General features: G+C 41.6%; 1 protein-coding gene across 8 annotated transcripts in view; it reads right to left on the reverse strand.

The window, feature by feature from the left end:
• The window catches only part of LOC122540917 (A-kinase anchor protein 13-like), a 411,711-nt gene that overhangs the window by 262,811 nt on the left and 126,104 nt on the right, over positions 1-22,796 (reverse strand). For all 8 annotated transcript variants that reach the window (XM_043677213.1, XM_043677212.1, XM_043677210.1 and 5 more), the window contains 2 exons: positions 20,318-20,465; positions 2,538-2,834 (listed from right to left, as the gene is read on the reverse strand). In XM_043677213.1, the coding sequence (XP_043533148.1) occupies positions 2,538-2,834; positions 20,318-20,465 (445 nt within the window). The remainder of the gene's footprint in view (positions 1-2,537; positions 2,835-20,317; positions 20,466-22,796) is intronic.

Raw genomic sequence — 22,796 nt, forward strand, 5'->3', positions numbered from 1 at the left:
CCCCGAAGAGTGCTAGCAAACCTACCCCCCAGGATATTGGTGCTCTTCTGGTTTAGGTGCAACCCGTCCTGCTTGTACAGGTCCCACCTTCCCCAGAATGCAGTCCAATTGTCCAAATACCTGAAGCCCTCCTTCCTACACCATCCTTGCAGCCACATGTCCAACTGCACTCTCTCCCTATTCCTTGCCTCACTGTCACGTGGCACCGGCAACAACCCAGAGCTGACGACTCTGTCCGTCCTAGCTTTTAGCTTCCAGCCTAACTCCCTGAGCTCCTGAATGACCTCCCCACCCCCCTTCCTACATATGTCGTTGGTGCCAATGTGCACCACAACTTCTGGCTGCACACCCTCCCCCTTAAGGATTCTGAAGACACGGTCCGAGACGTCTCGGACCCTGGCACCCGGGAGGCAACAAACCATCCGAGAGTTAGTGGTTACACCAACTTTATTTTTTGGTTGCCCTGAGACCTCTGTAGTGGAAGTCCAGATGGTCAAAAGTCTTAAGGAACCTGAAAAAAAAATCTACAACAGATTTTGTGGGCGGCACGGTGGCACAGTGGTTAGCACTGCTGCCTCACAGCGCCTGAGACCCGGGTTCAGTTCCTGCCTCAGGCGACTGACTGTGTGGAGTTTGCACATTCTCCCTGTGTCTGCGTGGGTTTCCTCCGGGTGCTCCGGTTTCGTCCCACCATCCAAAGATGTGCAGGCCAGGTGAATTGGCCATACTAAATTGCCCGTAGTGTTAGGTAAGGGGTAAATGTAGGGGTATGGGTGGGTTGCACTTCGGCGGGTCGGTGTGGACTTGTTGGGCCGAAGGGCCTGTTTCCACACTGTAATCTGATCTAATCTAATCTAATCAGATACACCTTGATGTTTCCCAGGGCAATAAAAACAGATTAACCAACACATTAAAAAAAATTTCACAAATTAGAATTATTGCAGAGGGATATAGAGCCAGTGTCTTTCTGAACTTGGGCTCAGTGTCAAGAGGTGGTTTTGTGCTGTGTACGGACATAGATTTATTTTTGTTGCAGATGGCAGTGAATCCATATGGGTATATGAATTAAGGGCAGTATACATAAAACATGCAAGCTTTTTCCAATATTCCACTGGCACCAATAAGCACACTGAAGGCCAGCAAATGCAATCGACCTACAGATTTTGCCAAACTTAGAAACTTCAAAGACGATTGTATTTCAATCTTCATATTTATTTCCTGTCTACATTATAAATCTCTTGATCCATCGGGCACATTATAGACCACTGCACCAGATGTGGCTGGCAAACCTCTCGACTGGATTACTTCACAATCCTGTCTGGAATAGTAAAGCCAGGAGGTTGCTTAGCAAATATTAAGAGTCATCAGCTGTCTTCCCTCTAAACTGGTCATGAGTTGGAAAGTTCTCTTGTGGCTCAACTATAAGTCAGCCCCTTTAAATGACCATCCATGCATGCCTACACCAAATTTAAAGGGATCATGCATTTAAAATAAAAGTACTGTACACTCCAGAAGAGAAGTTGGATGGTATGCTGTTTGGGAGCCATTATAGGTGATGGAAGATTTGTCCAAGAGACTTAAAGCACATCCTAAGACCTGAATAAAATTGCTCTCACATCCTCTTTGATCCCACTTCTGAGCAACTCAGCAAGATCCAGTTCAAAAAGGGGCCTCTGACACTCATCATGCAAGAACTCTTAAGTTTCCAAGGAGTTATGAAAACCGGGGAGGCATTGAGAATTACCCAGTTTGAGATGAGATTGCATCAATCAGGTTTCTAATCCCAGAATAAAGAAGGTTACAGTGCAAGTTGATTCAGGCTCTTCGAATTTTTAATGTAGCTGATTGCGTAGATAGAGCCAAATGTTCGTGGTAGGTTGGGGGACCAGGACAAGGTGAAATTACCTTAAAAATCAGAGCCAAACCATTCTAGACAGACCGTTGAATCATAGAATCAATTCCGACAGTGCGGAAAGAGGCCATTCAGCTCATCGAATCTCAATGACCTCTGACAAGCATCCCACCCAGGCCCAGCCCACCACCCGATCCCATTAACCCCACATATACCATGGATAATCCACCTAGCCTGCACATCCCTGGACACTACGGGACGATTTAACATGGCCAATCCCTCTAATTGTGGAAGGAAACTGGAACACCCAGAGGCAACCCATGCAGACACAGGGAGAATGTATAAACTCAACACAGAGTCACCCAAGGCTGGAACCGAACCAGACTCTTTGGTACGATGAGGCAACATGTCTTCACTCAGTGACATAAAGTGACGCAAAGATCTTTATCTCCCCGAGTAATAGATGTTGGGTCACTTCATTTTAAATTGAAGCTCAAGAGATTTTTGCTTTAATGACATATGAAGGGACAGGAAGTTAAGGTAGGCAGATGCAGGAAAACTGCAAAGCAGCAATGAGTCTCCTGAACATTGAAACATGGTGGAAATGGTGAACAGCTTTTTGCAATTTCCCCACGTTGAGCTCAGGGGATAATGAATCAGTTTGTGAACCGCACCCAATCCCTACCTGGCAACATGGGATTTGGTCCCAACACATTCCACGAGGTTGGTAGCAGCAGATGTTGTACCTCCAAAGTCAGATTTTTATCCAGTAATGCCACATTGTCGGAGGATTCGCGAAAGTTATCCATTATCCGAATAGCATTGAGTGCTTCTTGTGATCCAGCACTGCTCACCAGGAACTGTGCCATGTCATGCACAGTGTCCTGGACATATTGGAAATTCTCTTCTGCCAGCACAGAAATGGGAAGTCCTTTCTTGGAGGCACACAGCACAACTTTCACCGTCTCACAGCAGTTGTGAGCTGCAAAGAGAAAAGAGAAATACATGATACAGATTCAATAGGCATGATTTTTAAAATAACATTTCAGAGCATTGATCAGTGTTTGAGCTGTTCTGGTCTACTCCAGCTGGCTGAAAGACTGAGGCTCCAATACATGGATTAAATCAGTGAAATAAAAGAACGAACTACAGGTGTTGGAAATCTAAAACAAAAACATGAATAGCTGGAGAAACTCAGCAGGTCTGGTGTCATCTGTATAGAGAAAACAGTTAATGTTTTGTGCCCAGGGGGCCTTCTTCAGAAAAATAGTCAATTCTGGAGGACAGAATGTAGGACCAAATTCAGAGAAAACAAGGCAAAGACATGGTAGTAGAGATAAGATTAATTGTAGAAAGAAACAAAAGGGAACGGATCATTTGCGAAACCAATTGACATTCATGAATTAGTAGCAACTTAACAGGCCAGCAACTGTTTTGCGCTTACAGCATCTTGGCCTATCCAATTCTGATCCTGGTACTCAACAAGCAACTAATTGATGTTTCTGCGCGATGATCTAAGTCAAAGATTAGGATTTTCTACTTTGCATTCATCTCACTTCGAAGAAGGGCAGACAATATTGTTTCAGAGACAAGCTACCTCAGTAGATGATGCTTTTCTACTTAAATGTGCCACTTGGTTATGAGAGCAAACTGAATACAATACAGCTCCTTTGGCCCCTTTGCGAAAATCAAGATTCACAGCATCATCTCATACTACAAGACAAGCTTTCCCTGGCACTTAAAAGTGACATGCCTTTCCATTTCTCCTTTCTCCTATGATGTACCAATATTATAAACTCAAACACATTATCCTTTAACCAGTACCACATTAAATTCTTGCCTTTATGGCTTTCATCCCTTATGGTGGACTCCTGAACTAATGACCTCAGCTAATAAACCCGCTGTAATTTGTTTGTGTGGGGTTAAATTCAGTATGCAAGGTCTCTCTATGTTTTTACACAGCCACTCTGGAATGATACTTTCAGGTTGCTGCATGGCCACACGGTTTAGAGCAAACACTGGCCTCAACCTAGATTTCAAACTAAAACTATAACTGAAAAAGGAGATGCGGCCGAACGTTAAAATCTAGATGCTGTCTGCAGGTGTGAGCATCAATTCAGTTTCAGGGAAGGCAGTGACATAGTAACAATGGACTGGAAACTCAGATCCCCAGGGAAACATTGAGGTCAGGTCTCATGATAAATGGTGAAACTCAAATTCAACAAAAAAACGCTAGTCTAATGGTTACCATGTAACCACTGCTGATTATCTGGACCATGTATGACTTCAGACACACAAGGTTAACGGTCTTCTAAAATGGCTGAGACACCTATCAATTCTAGGGTAATTAGGGAGAGGCAATAAAGTGGCCTTGTCAGTGATGACACCCATGTCCCATAAATGACTGAATTAGCTTTATTGTCCCATGTACTCAAATGAGTACAGTGAGAAGTTAACACATCACCACTTAGAGCGCTATCTTAGGTACAAAAGTATCTAGGTACAGCTTCTTCAGTTACAAGATCTTAGAAAATGGAGAAATAAAAGTTCAGAACAGTGGCCTTCCAACCTATATCACAGTGGCGTCAAAAAGTGTGGTGTTGGAAAAGCAGCCAATCAGGCAGCATCTGAGGAAGACAGTCGACATTCTGAGCATGAGCTCTTCTTCAGGAATGTGCCTCCAGTCAGCACCAGACCTTGACAACAGACTGCACTAGACTTCACCTTGAGGATCATGAGGCTGGAATATCACTCTGATATCGCCTTAAGACCAGGAGACCACACGGAGGCCATGTCAGGCCAAGAGACCGCTATGCCGCACCAACTAAAAGAAACTCTAAGGCCTATATTTATTTTCCGCCCCAAACTGATTTAAAGAGTTTTACAAATCAAGCATGTTGATATGAGACTGCAGTTTTGTATAGAGCAGACCTGGTCAGGATGGCAGATTTCCTGATTGAAGGACATTTAAATAATTCACTAAACCAACAGAAAGCTTCATGATCACTTTTACTGATGCCGAAATGTTTTATAAAAAGACTCAAAATCTCAAATTATTTTAATGGGTTTTGAATTTGTGTGCACTAAACTACTAGTCCAGACGTCAGGAATATTCATCCAAAAGGACAGACAAGACATCATTATGGTCAGTCAACCTTTCAATACCTGTTGGATGCCCTATGGTCACTGTAGCATGATTACAGCAGCTGACCAGTTCAAGTGAAGAATGTTACAGAAAAGTTTCATTTCCATATCCCGATAACGCTACTCAAACAGAGATAAGTTATCCCTGAATCTTAGCACAGGCATGTGGGAACATACTTAACATCTCAGAATACATCATGAACATTCAAAAAGCTTTTCTCTAAACATTGATAATGGTGAGTAGCTTAATATAAAACAGCATCAATGAAAGTGAAAATCCGAGCGTGCACATGGTCAGAAACTGGTGGTAAAAGTGGTTTCCAAATTTTAGCTCTTCGATTTTTGAAGAATTTTTCATCCAATGGATTCAAATTAACTATCGGATAATTTCCATATAAGAATCCAATACATTCTCCACTGTGTCCAGTAATATACATACCCGTCAGTTCTTATCGGGCATAGGCTGAGTAAGGGGAATGCTGTAGTGTAGTATGCAGTCCCTTACAACAAACATGTAGTCCAAGTACATTGAACATCTGTCCATTAAACAAGTGACAAATGCAAGTGTCACACAAAGCTGAAGAAATATCAGGAGATAAAAGCTGTTATCCTGTAATTCAGCAGCTTACCATACAAAACTCCCACAAACCAGACTGGGGACACCTAGCAACAACATAGCATTTAGCACAATCCTATTGAAGACCCACTGCTGGACTAACATAGAATCCCATGATGAGAGATGAACTGAATTCAGCTACTCAGTACCCTTCCCCTTAATATCTCATTCTGGATGCAAAACAACACTAAAGGCTGTTTTTATCTGCCATTTAAAATGGAATTTATAGCTTAATTCTGAATTATGTGGCAAATTGCTGTCATGTTTACATCATGTTAGTTTTGAATGTTAGAGTATTGGATAAGGAAGCATTTAATGCTTGCTTTGTTGGCTCCTTTACAAGAGCAAAATCTGTTTAAATCTATTTCTATGCTAGCTGAAGTCATCATGAAAGACTGTTTCCTTTTCAATCTCTCCCCTTGCCTGAGATGTGGAGACGCTCAGATTAAAGCAACTGCACCTGTTATTCTCTAATGAGATAGCAGTCCTAAGGTCCGATAAGACTGTGGGAACTTATTGGTTTATTCAATGAAATCTTTTTGTCAGGCAGTTAAGAAAGTTCCAAACTTGATCCAGGATCTGTGCTGAGTTAGTTAACCCTAACTATGGCTGTGGATGGAGTTGCTGCAAACAGCAATAACTTTCGCAATTTACAAAAGGGAAAATTTGGCTAGGAGTCCACCTGATTATCATTCAGTGATACACAAGGTAAAACCAAGAGCAAGGTGGCAATGAATCTCCATTCCTTCACCCGTGGGCCAAAGTGTCTGTCCACAATCAAAGATTTCCACTTTGAGCAATGTACAAAAGACATGCAGTGGTGGACTCAAAACATTTAGGAAGGATGCAACTTCATTAGACGAGTTCAGTGAAATGTAGGGATGGGTTTAAAAAAAAAGTGAAATTTAATATTTCAGAATGCTGAAATGTCAGACAACGCTCTGGTGAGCTTACTGTGCCATTCAAATGAACCCTAATCAGAGGGGAGTTACTTTCCAACAGGGAGAGAACAGAGAAACACAAACAGGTCCTTCTGTGCAACAATCAGCAAAGAGGGGGGACTTTGTGCTCGCAACCAGCCAGGCAGCTAGGTACGCAAGTTACAAGCTCAGGTTTCAGCAAGAAAATGATGCGTGACGAACACGGCCTCTTAAATGGGGAAAAGGGAGGAGAGACTCAGACAGACAGAAAATAATACAAATTATAGTTCCTAAAACAAGGCCACATTTTTCTTGAATGAAGGTCACTTATATAAAAAAATAGACATTACGATAAGAGGCATCCGAAATTTGCCTGAAACAAAACTCACATTAACTACAGCATAATTATGTATGCTGGCAACTGTACAACTGGTTTATTTTTATTTTACAAATGGCCTTTGAAATGGACACCATTCTAATGCACATCAATCATTGCACAGGATGGCCTCTGAACCACGAATCTATTCCATGTTAGTAAGCCGAAATTAGAATTTCTGAGTTATAGAGTCACAGTCGAGTTATGAGACAATTTAGTATTTCCTGGACGTGAATCAGCCATGAGGAGGCTAGAAATTGGACAATCATTAAAGGGACTCGAGTTGGTAAAATAGCTACTTAATTTGTGAATGAAGATATCACAACAGCAAACACTATCACCTGAAATAAACCTGCATTTATATAGCAACTTTCACAATCTCAATGTCCCAAAGCATATAGTCATAGTTGTACAGCTTTTGGTCCAACTCGTCCATGCTGACCAGATATCCTAAATTAGGTAAAAACAATGACTGCAGATGCTGGAAACCAGGTTCTGGATTAGTGGTGCTGGAAGAGCACAGCAGTTCAGGCAGCATCCAAGGAGCTTCGAAATCGACGTTTCGGGCAAAAGCCCTTCATCAGGAATAAATGAAGGGCTTTTGCCCGAAACGTCGATTTCGAAGCTCCTTGGATGCTGCCTGAACTGCTGTGCTCTTCCAGCACCACTAATCCAGATATCCTAAATTAGTCTAGTCTTTATGCCAGCATTTGGCATGTATCCCTCGAAACCCTTACTATTCATACACCCATTCAGATGCCTTTTAAATGTTGTAACTGTACCAGCCTCTACCACCTCCGCTGCCAGCTCATTCCATACATCACTCGACAACCAATTAAAAACGTGATGTAAGATTACCGAGCAACATACAAAATATGCCAGTTAACTTGTGCACAGCAAGTTCCCCCAAGCAGCATTATGATAATCATCAGATGATGACTGAAATGGGATGTTTATCCTCTAGTTTAAATGATTTTCTCTGCCTTTTTTGGTTTAATAATGCCACTTCTGCTGCTATGATCTATAAATCCTCTCAAAGGTTGCATGCCTTTCCTTTGAAGTGGTCTGGAAATTAAAATGGAGAGTGAGGGGGGAAATATCCAACAAACTAAAGGCTGAAAACTGGAGTTAAATTAAGTGGCCATAGTTTGCAAAAGTTTTTGGGTGTTGACCTTGTGTGCTTGGCTAGCAATAGGCACATTCATTTACACGATGATAACACATGCTGGTTTAAAAAAAAGCACCTGCCCTTTGAAAACAAAGTCATTCATTGTTTAAAGCCATGGATACTTGCTATTATATTCAACAGGTTAAACTAACTACAGGTCAATTTTAACCTATTCCATATGACAGAAAATGCGTGGGTTCGGGTCATATGCCTATTTTACGTCTCACCTGCTTTTAGTTCCCATTGTAAAATTTTAGAATGGTTATTGTACAGTAGGGCATTCAGCCCTGTGTGGCCATACTAACTTCCTACAGCAACTGCTCCTGTTATCCCATTGCACACCACTTTCCTAAAAGCCGTGCAAATTTTTTGACTTCTAGTGTTTTACCTTTAAGAAAGACTTTCAGATCTAACTCCTTTTGGAAACCAAGACTGCATCGGCTGCCACCATACTCTTACAGTGCTTTCAAGATCTTAACCACATTGTGTCAAAAAAAGATTTTCCTCATGTCAGCCTTAACTCTTCTAGGAGACAGTGAGGACTGCCGATGCTAGAGATCAGAGTCGATAGTATGTCGCCTGGAAAAGCACAGCAAGTCAGGCAGCATCCAATGAGCAGGAAAATTGACGTTTTGGACTGGAGCTCTTCATCAGGCCCTTCATCACCCTTAACTCTTCTGACAATCACCTTAAATTGGTGTTCTTGGGTTGCTGACGCTTCAAACAACAGAAATAGTTTCTGTCCATCCAACTTGTCCACAGCAATCACAATTCTGAATTTTGTTTCTGATTTTTCCTTCCTCAGTGTTCCGTAGCTGGGCAGGGATATTTTAACCTTTGAACCAGGAAGGCAACATACCCTCCTGTGGTCACATCTGCGATCATAGAAACAGCTGCCTGTCCCCCTAGATACTGAATCTCCTCCATCACCATTAACCTCAACTCAGAGCAAAACCAAATGGTATGTACAATGAGCAGCTGCCAAACCCACCCATTTCCCGCTGGGCATGTGAGGATATATTTAAACAATCCCCCCCGTCTGCAATAATTATACTTTGAACTTAGAATCAGAGCAAAGTCAGAGGAACGATTCCAATCATAAGAAGTCAGTAGTACTACAATCCTCATGTACAAACACAATGCGTGGGTTGGCACAGTCCATATAATGCAACTTAGTCATGACAGCACTCCACTGAAATTTAGAAAATTGGTACAGACTAGCTCCAGGTGGCGATACCTTAATCACACAGCCTATTGCACAAACGTTGTGTGTCTGTGTGTGTGTGTGTGTGTGGAGGGGGAGCTTCCATATTATCCTGTTTGTGGCATTTCTTAATCTAGAAAGTTTTGATTTAAATCCTCTTTCCCTGTTTTTGGTTATTTCTTTCACGTTAACCAGTTCTCTTTTAAATGATGCAACAGTCTCTGTCTCAGAAAGCACCTGAGGCAAAACATTCTATAATCTGCTTACTCTCTTACAAAAGCTTTGCTTGCGACCTTCCCTTGAGGGATAAGGATCACTGATTTGTCATGTGCTGCATCACCTTAATTGCAATTAGGCTGTAGCGCACCTTCATCCAGAAGAAACAGGAACTGAAAGCGTTCCTTGTGCAGAGCAAAACTGCTCCATTGCGTCACATGGCATCAACACAGGTTCTATACAAATGCAAACATATGAACCCTCACGATCACTACTTGTAGCTAAACCATGACTGAATTTATAAACAGTTGATCCAGTAACAAATGATGAAGAAATTCAACTTTCTTGTTTGGCTTTTTAAAAGTTACAAGAGAGTCACATAATCCCTACAAGTGTGGAAGTAGACAATTCGACCTATTGAGTCCACACAAACCTTCCAAAGAGCATCCCACTCAGGCCCACCCAGCCCTGTAACCCTGCATTTCCCATGGCCAATCACCTGACCTGCACATCGTTGGACTGTGAGAGGAAACCCCCACAGACATGGGGGGACATGCAAACTCCACATAGACAGTTGCCCAAGGGTGGAATCGAAGTTATGTCCCCGGTGCTGTAAGGAAGCAGTGCTAATCATTGAGCCCCATGCTTCTCCCAAAAAGCTTTATTTAGATCTGTTAGGAAAAAAAGATTGAGAGCAAAAATTACCAATAAATTTGGCACGATTTCTGCTTCTGAAAATATACATTAAGCAACAAATTCAAAATCTTCAAAATATCGTCACTGCTCTTTTGTTGGAGGTCATCTTGAATGCTTCTCTCTCCTTGACTGTCAAACCAAGATCAAGGCTACTGCAGTATCTGATGAGCAGCTACTGATGGCATGTTGCAAGAGCTGTAGCAATAGTTTTCTCAGAGGGGAGGATGGCACATCAGTCACCCCCCAACACACTAGCCTACAATAAAAGAAGGAAAAATTCTATCCACTATTCTGTTGTGATTTTCTGTTGAACATGGCTCTTATTTTTGATCAGCCTACTCATTTCAAATTCCACACAAAGTGAAGCTTATTTTATTTTATACAGTTACCTGCTCTACCTTTATTATTTTGACTTAATTTTCTGGTTTTAAGAATATCAACTTATTTTGGCAATCTACCAAGATTTCTCACAGATTTGGTCTTCTGTGACCCCAGTGTCGATCTGCAAGACATGCTCAGTTCCATCTTTGCTTATGGTTGGAAAATTACAGCATGGCTCAAGCATGGGAAATACATAGGATCAGCTCCATAGGAATAGCCCATCAGGCCATCAAGCCTGCCCCACTGTTCAATTACATCTGATTGAATGCTTCAATATCTTTTACCCACCCCATTCCCATAACCACTGGGAATCAGAAATGCATCCATCTCTACATTAAACATCCTCAAAGACTGAACTTCACAGCATACTGAATAGGAGAGATTTTCCTTATCTCAGATCCAAATTGCACCCCCTTCATTTTTAAATTGACTCCCCCTGCCATCACCGATTTCTGGACTCCCCAAATGGGGAAACATCTTACCTGCATCTGTACTTAAGTATTTTGCAAGTATCTGCACGTTCTGTTCCAAACTACATACCATCTTGACTTAGAACTATACTGTTGCTCCTTCATTGTCAAAATCCTGGAACTCGCTCCTGAATAGCATTGTGGGTGTACCTACATTACATGGACTGCAACGGTAGAACAAGGTACTTCACAAGTACCTTCTCAAAGGCAATTAGTGATGGGCATTAATTGCTGGTCCCAGCCAGTAATGCCCACATCCAATAAAAGTGACCATCTGAATCTCCTTCGCTACTACTTGTGAGCTCATACTTCCAATTTCTTTAAAGAAACATCCGTACACCCTTGCCTCCCTCTTTCTTGCCAGACCATCATTGATGGTCCATTTGACAAAGAGATGGCGACTCTGGCCAAGTATCAGGTTTCCACTTGCCAAATCAACCTCTAGGTTGATACATGAGAAAGGCAAATATTATATGCACAATTTTCCTCGAAAAGACATTGACTCTTTCAAGCATTAAATTTCTTGCACTAATTAATGCAGCTCCGGTTTGTTATGCAGGTCTAAAGATTGGCCTACATAAGCTAGATGCTGTGCAAGGAAATCAAATTACTGTGTAAACTTCCAAAAATTGTAAGTATGATTTAACTCATCTTTCACACTGTTCTTAATAAAAAGACAGATGCTTAGTTGAGGGTTGCATTCATGCTACTTAATAAATGAATTGCAACCAAACTAGGTGGTAAGGCTCAAGTCATCATACATCAATAATAATGCACTGGAAAGTTACGTACATGTTCGATGATGCTGCAAACACATCTGAAAGCACAGCACAGGATCTGTGTACTTACGACAGATAGAGTCACAATACAAAAAAACCCACATCAATCCTCTTGGCCATTCCTTTCTACATGCAGCTGAACATGCAGTACATAGGCAGCCAATCTGTCTAATGTGTTTATGTTGGAAATTTCCAATCTATTCCTCTTTCCCATAGCTCTGTGATCGCCTTTTTCTAAGTTCCTGCTCAGCCTGATTCTATCAGCCAGTCTGTTCCAGACCATAACTATCGATTTAAAATAATCTCTTCACACACATCTTGTGCGGCTTTTGTCATTTACCTTCAGTCTTTGTCTCCTCCGACAGCACCTTTCAAACCCACAACCTCCAACAGCAGAAAGTCCAATGCAACAGATGCATTGAGAAACCATCACTTGCAAGTTCCTTTCCAAGCCACACGTCATCTTAATTTGGAACTATATCACTGATTCTTCCCCCTCCAAGTTACATCACATTGCTGTTCCTTCACCGTGGCGGTGTCAAAATCCTGAAACCCCCTTACTAACAGCGCTGTGTGTACACTGCACAGACTGCAGCAGTTTAAGACAACTGTTTGACACCACCTTCTTAACAGCAATTCAGGATGGGCAATAAATGCTGACCTTACCAGTGATGCCCATGTCTCGTAAATGACTTTAAAAAAGTCCGATTGCTGATCCTCCTGCTAGTGAAACATTTTCTACTCAAGCATATTCACAATTCTGAGCACCTCTAGTAAATCTACTCTTAAGGCCCACCACATTGGGAAAAATCCTATATTCTCCAGACCTTCCACTTACCAGCAGTCCTTCACCCCTGGTGTCAATCAACAGAATCGCGCCTGCATTGTCTCGGAGGACTTGCCAAATTGCCAGTGCTTTATCATGAATTGGGCACAATACTCCAGCTGAGATTTAACTAATGATGCATAAAAGGGTTAATATAATTTCTTTGCCTTGGTATTCCAGCTATTAATAAAGGCAACGCTTTATTTAACGAATTGATCAACTTGCCCTGCCAACTTCAAAGATTTGTATGGATCAGCTGGTCTCCACTCCTGCACCCTTAAAAACGTACCACTCAGTTTATTTTGCCTCTCTCGATTCTTGCCGCCCAAAAATGCATTAATGATTTCAAGAGAGAATATCCTAAGAATCTTTAATCAAGGAGCAATTCAATGAACTTTAACAGTACATTACAATTACAGTGATGATGCAGTGGAGTATCCTGGCAGCAGCAGTGGTGTTGGTGTCCAGAGTGAGTGCTCCTGGCTGCAGTAGGTCTGGAGTGCGGACTTTGTAGAAATCCTGGAGCCATGTTTGGGTCCTTGGCTGATAAAGATGAACTCTATTTAAGTCATTTCTTTTTATTCTCTTGTAATCTCAACTGGAGATGGATTGCGACCTGAGAACATTTTTCACTGTATCTCCGTAGGTATATGAGACAATAAATCATTCATTCAAACTCATGGGATTTGCCCCAAAGTGTTTGATGGAGTATTTGAATGTTGATCCTTTTGAGTTAAACCTTAATTGTTCCCACACAACCTAGTGGCTTCATCATCTGATAAAATGTTGGATGGAGGTGGAATTTAAAACATCACCACCTGCCACTTCTTAGAATGTAACATTGAGAGGTCTGTTCATGGAAAAACTGCAGCCACCAAGTTTCTCAGGACTAACAAACCTGATGACTTCACTTCATCTCATACTGATGGGCAGTGAATTTCTCGCAGCCTGCAAGAGGTGCTGCCAGATTCAATTCTGCTCTGGTCAAAATTGTAAAACAGACGCATTGGCTTTAGTGCTACTCTGCACACACTGCCACATTGTGAAAACACTCCCAGCACACCCATTTCAGAGCAGTGGCAGAGACAACACTGCAAAGAAAACACACTGACTGTTGGAATATAGTTTCAGAGTTCAAACCTTTATCACTTCAGGTTTGCTCTCCTTCATTCCGTTGGTAACTGAGCAGCAGCAGCTGTATAATAGTTTACATACAAGAATGAAACTTGAGAACGTGTTGAGATTTGAAAGAAAGCAACAAAAGTGAAGTTCAAACTTTTGGGAGAGATCTCACTAGTGGAATGCACCTGTAGGAAAACCTCCCAGTAGATACGAGAAAGCAACTTTCTGCAGCGCTTAAACTGGGACTTCTAAAGTGGCCATTTTTCTAAAAAAAAAGTCCACTAATAAATTCTTAGTTTTTTTGGGGTAGCAATGGAGATGCAAGTTACCAATATCTGCCCAAAATCTACACCACTTTTCCAACTCAGGTATTCGGGTTCAGAGACATGTGTGCATCAAATTTAATGTCAGGTGACACTTTTAAGATGCTCAAAAAGAAATTAGAGATGGCACAGTGGCTCACACTGCTGCCTCACAGTACCAGAGACCTGGGTTCGATTCCAGTCTTGGGTGACTGTGTGAAGTTTGCACATTCTCCCTGTATCTATGATGGTTTCCTCCAGGTGCTCAGGTTTCTTTTCACAGTCTAAAGATGTGCAGGTTAGGTGGATTGGCCATGCTAAATGGCCAATAGTGTATAGGGACACGCAGGTTAGTCAATGGGAAATGCAGGGAGTGGGGGAAGTGGGTGGCTTTGGATGGGAGGCTGTTCGGCGGGTCAGTGTGAACTCAATGGGCTGAATGGCCTGCTTCCACACTGTAGGATTCGATGATGTATAGTTATTTGTTAACATGCCACTAGATGCACTCCATGCCTGCCATGATCAAAATATAACAATAAAAAGCACATTGCAAAGTTACTTTTTGTCAAGTCACACATTTAGAAACCTCAAAAACAAATATAGCCACTAGTTGCACTCTATGCCTACCATAATCAAAATATACTATATGCACATTGCAGTTTTTTTTATAAACAACTACATTTTTTGCATTTTTGAATCTATGTACGGTTTAAAATATCTTTGCAGGATTTTTATAATGCTTTATGATTCAAAAGGGATGATGAGATACTTTAATCATTAAATATAGCGATTATTGGGTAATGCACATTTACTCACAAATATCATCAAAACATATTCCTGCTGAAATAGTGTTTCCTGGTCCTAAAAGTCACATCACCTTTTGGAACACTCTTTTGGTGTAAAATGTAATTGCCATTTTGCTTCCTTGTACCAATTAATGATGATGATGATCTTCAGAAAATTCACCAAGGCTCCTCAGACAGCACTTTCCAACCCAATGACCACTACCATTTAGAAGGCCAAGGGCATCAAAAACTTGGAAGTCTTGACAATGGAGCATAGTCCAGCAGGTTTATTTGAAATCACAAACTTTCATTGAACACCCGAGATGGAGCAATGCTCCGAAAGCTTGTGATTACAAATAAACCTGTTGGACTATAACCTGATGTCATGAGACTTCTGAGTTTGTCCACGCCGGTCCAACACCTGCACCTCCACAGTAGAAACTTGAACACCACCAGCCCCTCACCATCTTAACTTGGAAATATCATTGTTCCGTCAACGTTGCTGGGTCAAAACGCTGAAACTCCCTCCTTAACTGCATTGTGGGTGTACCTACAGAACAAAGACTTCCATCATTCAAGAAGGCGGCACACCACCACCTTCTCAGTGCAACTAGGCCACATCCCGTTAATAATTTTTTTGAAAAAGCAAATAATTTGGTTATTTACTTCCTGCAAGTTTAAGTAGTAACAGTAAAGCCACAGTAGTCCCAGCAAGTTGCTCTCTCAGAGTGAGATGACTGGTAGTGGTTAATCTGAGGGTAACCACACCTTAAGTGAGGGGTGAGGCTGAGAATTTGGGACCATCATGGTGACCTCAGCTGGTATGGGAATTGTACCTACACTATCAGCACCATCCTGTACCACAAACCAGCCATTCAGCCTACTGAGCTAACCAATCCCCGGAGATTTTAGTGATGTTCAAAACATATTCATTTTCAATATTCATTGAATTTATCCTCTTTTTGGAGTTTGAATTCCCTTCTCCCAGCCTTATAAGGTTTTTGGTGGTGTGAGGAAAAAAGATGAGCAAATGATAACAGAATCTGAACAATTTTTTTTAAAAAATGATTACACAGAGCAGAGAATGCAGTTAAAACCTAGTTAGGAACCTGTGCATCTGCTCTCTATGCAAAAGAGTTCGAACATTGAGAAAATTGAATTTCCAGGATCAGTCCCTAGTCTGTGTTGAACAGCTTTCTAAATAGCTTTATTTCTTCCGTGGAACAGGGTGTGAATAAACTTAGGACATCTTAGGGAATGGGAGCTAAAGGATCGAGTTTTCTTTTTCTATCATCCAGAGTGTCCCACTGGGAAGCACATAGAGTCATAGAGATGTACAGCATGGAAACAGACCCTTCGGTCCAACCCATCCATGCCGACCAGATATCCCAACCCAATCCAGTCCCACCTGCCAGCAACCAGCCCATATCCCTCCAAACCCTTCCTACTCATATATCCATCCAAATGCCTCTTAAATGTTGCAATTGCCCCAGCCTGTTCAGTCTCTCCCTATAGCTCAAATCCTCCAACCCCTGGCAACATCCTTGAACATCTTTTCTGAACCCTTTCAAGCTTCATAACATCTTTCCAATAGAAAGGAGACCAGAATTGCATGCAATATTCCAACAGTGACCTCACCAATGTCCTGTACAGCCACAACATGACCTCCCAACTCCTGTACTCAATACTCTGACCAATAAAAGAAAGCATACCAAACGCCTTCTTCACTATCCTATCTACCTACGACTCCACTTTCAAGGAGCGATGAACACCAAAGAAAGATTGGTGGCTTCTTCTGGCTTCAAGATTAATCAATTTGCCAAGACTCTTGGTCTAGACTCACTGTGGCTGAGGTACCAGATATGGGATTGTTTACCATGGAAACCATCAATTATCATCCAAAACTTTGAATTCAGCACGTTAGTCAAAGTCTGTCGTTCCATACAAACACACAAAATAAAAACACTTGCATTGCTCAGATAAGGGACTAATGGATATTTAGGAGAAAATGGCCTTGGATAGACAGGAGCTGATAAACAGCTATGTAATGACAAATAATCCACATTCCTGGATTCACAGAAATGTCGGTCTGCCTATTTCACTGAAAAGGCATTGTATCCTGACATAGAACTGACAGAAAGTGCAGGCTGAGGTGAAGCTGGACCAGTATCCTTTGAGAAAGGAGCATTGAGGGTTACAGGGTAATCTGATTTTGTAGGATGGATAGACGGGGTTAAAAGGTCTTTGTGAAATTAGTTAACTGGTAGGGGGCATGTGTAATCATTAGAGTAGAATGTTTCTGATGTTACAACACTGACTGTATTTCATAAGTGTCAGAAGTGAGTCATTGGCTATAACGGGCATTGGAAAATACCCAGATTACAAAAAAGGGGTATTAAAAAATATAAGTTTTCTTAAAACATCCTGAGACTTTGGATGGAGTGATTGGATGAGGTAATTCTCCTTTATTACTTCAGATTTTGCACACTTCTACTCTTAAAACATAACACTATCAGAGCTAAACGTTACTTTTATACTAAAGATTTAAGATTTTCCAGGCTCCACGAGACAGAACAGCTATCTTGAATGCAGTACCTGTCAAAGAATAAAACTCAGTAACAGGCACAATGAAGAATCATATTTACCTTGTTTCCTTCAAAATAGTCAGACAGAATTTTCTAAGAAGCTAATAATAGGGAACATCAGTGACAGACAGACAGCTATTAATTAAGGAGGCAACTGGATTAACAGGATGGAGGAGAGGCTCCTTGGCAGAAAAACAAATGAGAATAAAAGGTCACAGCTTATCACAAGCTGACATCATCAGAAACACAGAAACTCTTTTTAGATTGTTCATTTGATACCATTTAGGATGATCTCAGTGAAGGACAGCCTATTAAATAGAAATTCATTTCTGAATACATCATTTCCTCAGTCCATAATACATTGAACTCAGAGCATTGACACACTGCATAGCAGCTTTGAAAAGGGTCAATCAAATGATCAGAAGTATGCCAGGCCTCACATGAGAAATGCGATGCCACTGAATTTAACACACTTTTTATGGGCCCTTGATTATTTCATAGAAATATAGAGAGTGGAGCAGGATCAGGCTGTTCAGCCCATCGAACCTGTTCCACTGTTAAATCTGATCATGGCTGATCCTCTGACTCAACCTGTGTTCTTGCACTCTCTCCACCCCATATCCCTTGACACCTTTCACCACCAAAGTACTTTATTTTCTTAAATATATTCAGTGACTTAGCCTCTATAGCCTTCTGCAGTGGAAAATTTCACCAAATCACTAGGCTTTGAGTAAGGAAATTTCACCCTCTCTCAAGGTGAAATGGTCTACCATGTATTCTGAGACTGTGACCCCCTGTTCTAGAGTGTGCACGCGCATACACAAACACAAACAACCACGAAAGTGTGCCCAACCCTGTCAGAAGTTTACACATTTCAATGTGACCTCCTCTCATTCTTTGAAACTTGAGTGACTACAAGTTCAGTCAACTCAATCTCTTCTCATACAACAAACCTGCCAACTGAGAAACCAGTTTGGACATTCTTTGTTGCACACCCTCTCCAGGAAGTACATATTTTCTTAAAAGTGGGGACCAAAACTGCACACAATACAGTGCTCTCAACAAGAACCTGTACAGCTTTAGCAAGACTTCCTTACTTCTGCACTCACACACTCTTGAACTAAAGGCCAAAGTACGAGTTGCCATCTTAACAGCTTGTTGCATTTGGTCAGTGACCAGTGAATAAGTCATTGAGTCACAGAGATGTACAGCACAGAACCAGACCTTTCAGTCCAATTCATCCATGCTGACCAGACATCCCAAACTGACATGGTCCCATTTGCCAGCATTTGGCCCACATCCCTCTAAACCTTGCACTCAGGTCCCTATGTATATCAACATTTCCCAATCCATAACCATTTAAATAATATCCTGCCAGTCATTTTTTTTTAAACCAAAGCAGACAATTTCACGTTTATCCATATTATACTGCGCCTGTCGTGCATTTGCCCTTACCCTCAAATTGTGTAAATCCCTGAAGCCCCACTTACATTCTCCTCATCATTGACAATCCTAACTTGTTTTGAGTTGACAGAAAACTTGGAAATATTACGTTTGATTTCCCTCATCTAAATTGTTGATGTATATTGTGAATACCTGAGGTCAAGCACCGGTGCTTGCAGTACCCCACTTATTGATACCTTCTGCCCCAAAAATGACAACAGTCTGGATTTTCTGAGGACTGTTGTTTTTCCCCACATAGAAGAAATAGGTCCAGAGTGGCAAGCTATGAATTTGGAAGGAGTTTCCACTCAAGGTTTCCCTAGAAATGTGAAGCAATACTTTCATTCTGACAGATGTTTCGTGGTATAGAAATGCCAGAGGAAGGCAAACACACCTACTTTACATCGCAATCAGCTGCCATGTTCTGAAATGTAGAGATCCTCACAGCCACTGCTAAGTCCATAACGCACATGTGATGCTGGGATGCTGTGAGGGTCAGGTGTAAGATGGATGATGGTGGTGGTTGGGACAGGGAGGGAGAACAACAGGTTCCAGGCAGATAGGGTTAGGGTTAGGGTTAGGGTTCCAAGCGTTAAGAAGTCAGATGGATAGAGAGGATGGTGCTGGCTGTGAACAACAGGAGTAGGATCCAGATAAGCAGGATGTAGGTGTCATCTGGGGATAGTTCCAGCTTGGTGGAAGTAGGCTGTCAGATGGATAAGATGCCAAGTGGGTAGGTTGCTAGGATTCAGACAAATGATGCAGAGCTTTGGGGTAGGTGGGATGCTGATGAGATATTGGGTTCAGTAAGGGTGGGGCACGGATCTGGGGTGTGGAGGAGGGGGTTTATATTCGGCAATGGGGCGTTATAATCAGGCCAGGTCAGGAGGTGTAGTTGGGGATGTGGTGTTGGTCAGTTGAATAGATACCCACGAGTATGCAACAGTCTAAGTTTTCCTGGATAACTGTGTTACTCAATTACGTCAAACCTCCCCAAAGTCTCTGATTTAAATAGATATTTTCCAGAGGGTTTCAGGCATACATAAATTAACCTGTGGAAAGTTCTGGTTTCCAGGCAATTCCTTCAGAGAATGCTGTGATGGTAATTCAGCAGGGTCCTTGCACACAACTCCTACCTACACTGGAACAAATGTCTGGCCAGGGAAAAATCTAGGCCAATAATTCCTACCTTTTTCCTCTCTGCTAACCAATTCTTATTCCAGGTCATACTTGAAGCTGACATTAAAAGAACTGACTAGCTCGGGAGAGAGAATGAGAGAGCGAGAGAGACACACAGAGAGCGAGAGAGAGAGAGACAGAGAGAGAGAGACAGAGAGCGAGAGACAGAGAGAGAGAGAGACACACACAGACAGACAGACACAGAAAGAGAGCGAACAACAATAAAATAAAAAGCCAGGGTATCCTCACTTACCAGGAGCGACTGTCTGCAGTGTTTTCTGATCTATCCTCTGTGTGCTGGTTAAATGATGTTGACTGGAGCCAGAAAACACCAGGTAGTGGGTTACATCCTCTTCAACTGTGTGTTCAGCATCCAATAGCACAGATAGAACAGACTCCCCCTTTAGGAGAAAAAGTCAAGATTTCATTAGAAACAGAATTGAAAACTGATCATGGATTTCATCACGAGAGTTGGTTTGAGATCAGCTGATAGGTTTGGATAGCTGAGTAGCTTTTATGTGAGGATTTAGGGTTATTCCCCTCATTTACCTGTAAGATTGAATCCTCTATAAATGAAGCTTAAAACAATATAACATAATAAATTTTACTAAAGCATCTCTTTCAAACTTATCAATATTTCTACACTAAACCTTTGAAATTAACTTAATCATGGAATCATACAAAGGAATCCTCGCCGTGTGGAAGCAGACCATTCAGCCCATCAGAACCACACTGAACCTTCAAAGTGCATCCCATCTAGACCCATCTGCCTACTCTAATCTTGTAATCCTGCATTTCCCACGGGTAATCCACCTAACCTGCCCATCATTGGATTGTGGTAGGAAACCAGAACACTGGGAGAATTTGGAAACTCTGGACAGTCGCCCAAGAGGGAACTGAACCTCTGTCCCTGGTGCTGTGAGGCAGTGGTGCTAACCACTGAGCCATCATGCTGACCCTGAAGGCTAAGCAAGAACCTTTACTTGATGTATATTTAAACATTACTTGGGGTAATCTGACCCATAGATAGATTCTTGATCAGTCAGGGAATCAAGGGTTAAGGGGAAAGGGCAGGAAAGTGGACATGATCCTACTGAATTTTGGAGCAGGCTCAAGGAGCTGGATGGCCTATTCCTGTTCCTATTTCTTATGTTATTGTCTTTCACTTAAAATCAGGTGCCAACTAAATACATGCTTAAATTAACTTTTAGCACAGAGTATGCTTATTAGTAGCTCGGGCTTGAATTCCTGATATTGGCTCGAGTTGTATAAAGGGCTCTTATCTGACCAAAACCCTAAGTCATCAAAATGATGCCTAAACTAACAATGCAATCAAAGGACTGAGCTCAACTGGTCAATACGTTTCTGTATCCTAACACACGTTAATTCTATTGTATCTTGAAAGCAAGGCCTTTGCCTTCACTACATAAACAGTTTCTGCAATTTTTGCCAAGCTGAAATCGGCCTTCCTGACCCAAGTGGCCACTGCACATTTATAAACCCATTGCAGCTGGCAACAGGTCATTTAACAGTGACCTTACTAAGTGACAGATCTTGTCCACAGTGAACATCAATCCATCAGCATTAGTCATGGGTCACTCTCAACACCAAATAAGGAAGAATTTAAAAAAGTTAAAGTAAAAAAGACACTTAAACCGAGAATGACTGTACAATTCCAAAGTGCAGGGGGACCTAGGAGTCTTCGTGTAGGTTCATGCACAGGTACAGCCATCATCAGAAAGCCAATGGCATGCTATCCTTTATTACAAGAGGAATTAAGCAAAAATATGGATGTCAAGGTTCAATCAAACAGGGCATTATTGAGACCACATCTTCAATACTATGCACAGTCTTGATTTCCTTATTTAAGGATGGATATAGATGTGCATTGGAGGAGGTTGACCAGTTGTCATGTGAAACAATAGGAAGAACTGGACAGACTAGAATTAGTTTGTCTAGAATTCCGAAGAATCAAAGCTGACTTGATTGATGTTTGTAAAATCCTGAAAGACCTTGACAATCTTGATGTGCTTCCTCTGAATCAAGAACGCTTAAAATTCGGGGTCACCCTTTTCAGACAGATATGAAAGGAATTTCTTTTGACGGTTTGTGTACCATTGGAACACTGCTTCAGAAGGGAGTGAAATTCCAGTCATTGAATATCGTTGAGGCTTGTCTAACAAGAATCTAAGGATAGATGGGAATGTGGCATTCATAACACAAACAGATCAGCTTTGACTTTATTGCATGGTAGGGTAGGCTGGATGGCCTACACCAAATTCTGATGTTTGTGTGGAAATATTTGGTTCAAGTCCCACTCAAAGGGTCTTGAGCACATAATCCAGGCTGACACTCCAGTGCATTATTGAGCGAATGCAGCATTGTCAGAGATGTCTTCTTTTGGACGAGATACTAAACTGAGACACCACCTACTCTCTTTGGTGGATAGAAAAGATCCCACAGTTTGGATTCAACAAAGAGCAGGAAAGTTCTTTCCATACCCCAATTAATGTTTGTCCTCTAACTAAAACAGCATGGTACTGAGGTTCTTGGAAATTGTTGCTATGTTTCATCATAACAGATTTCAATTGGCAGCAAAGAGCAATTGGAGATCTTTGAGACAAGAAAGGCACTATGTAAATGCAATTTAGTTCTTGTTCTCAAAACAGACAGGGATTACTGGATACACAATCAGAAAAGGGCACCATAATGGATTTTTCCCTCCCAAGCCT

Source organism: Chiloscyllium plagiosum, chromosome 36 (assembly GCF_004010195.1).
Source record: "Chiloscyllium plagiosum isolate BGI_BamShark_2017 chromosome 36, ASM401019v2, whole genome shotgun sequence".
NCBI lineage: Eukaryota > Metazoa > Chordata > Chondrichthyes > Orectolobiformes > Hemiscylliidae > Chiloscyllium > Chiloscyllium plagiosum.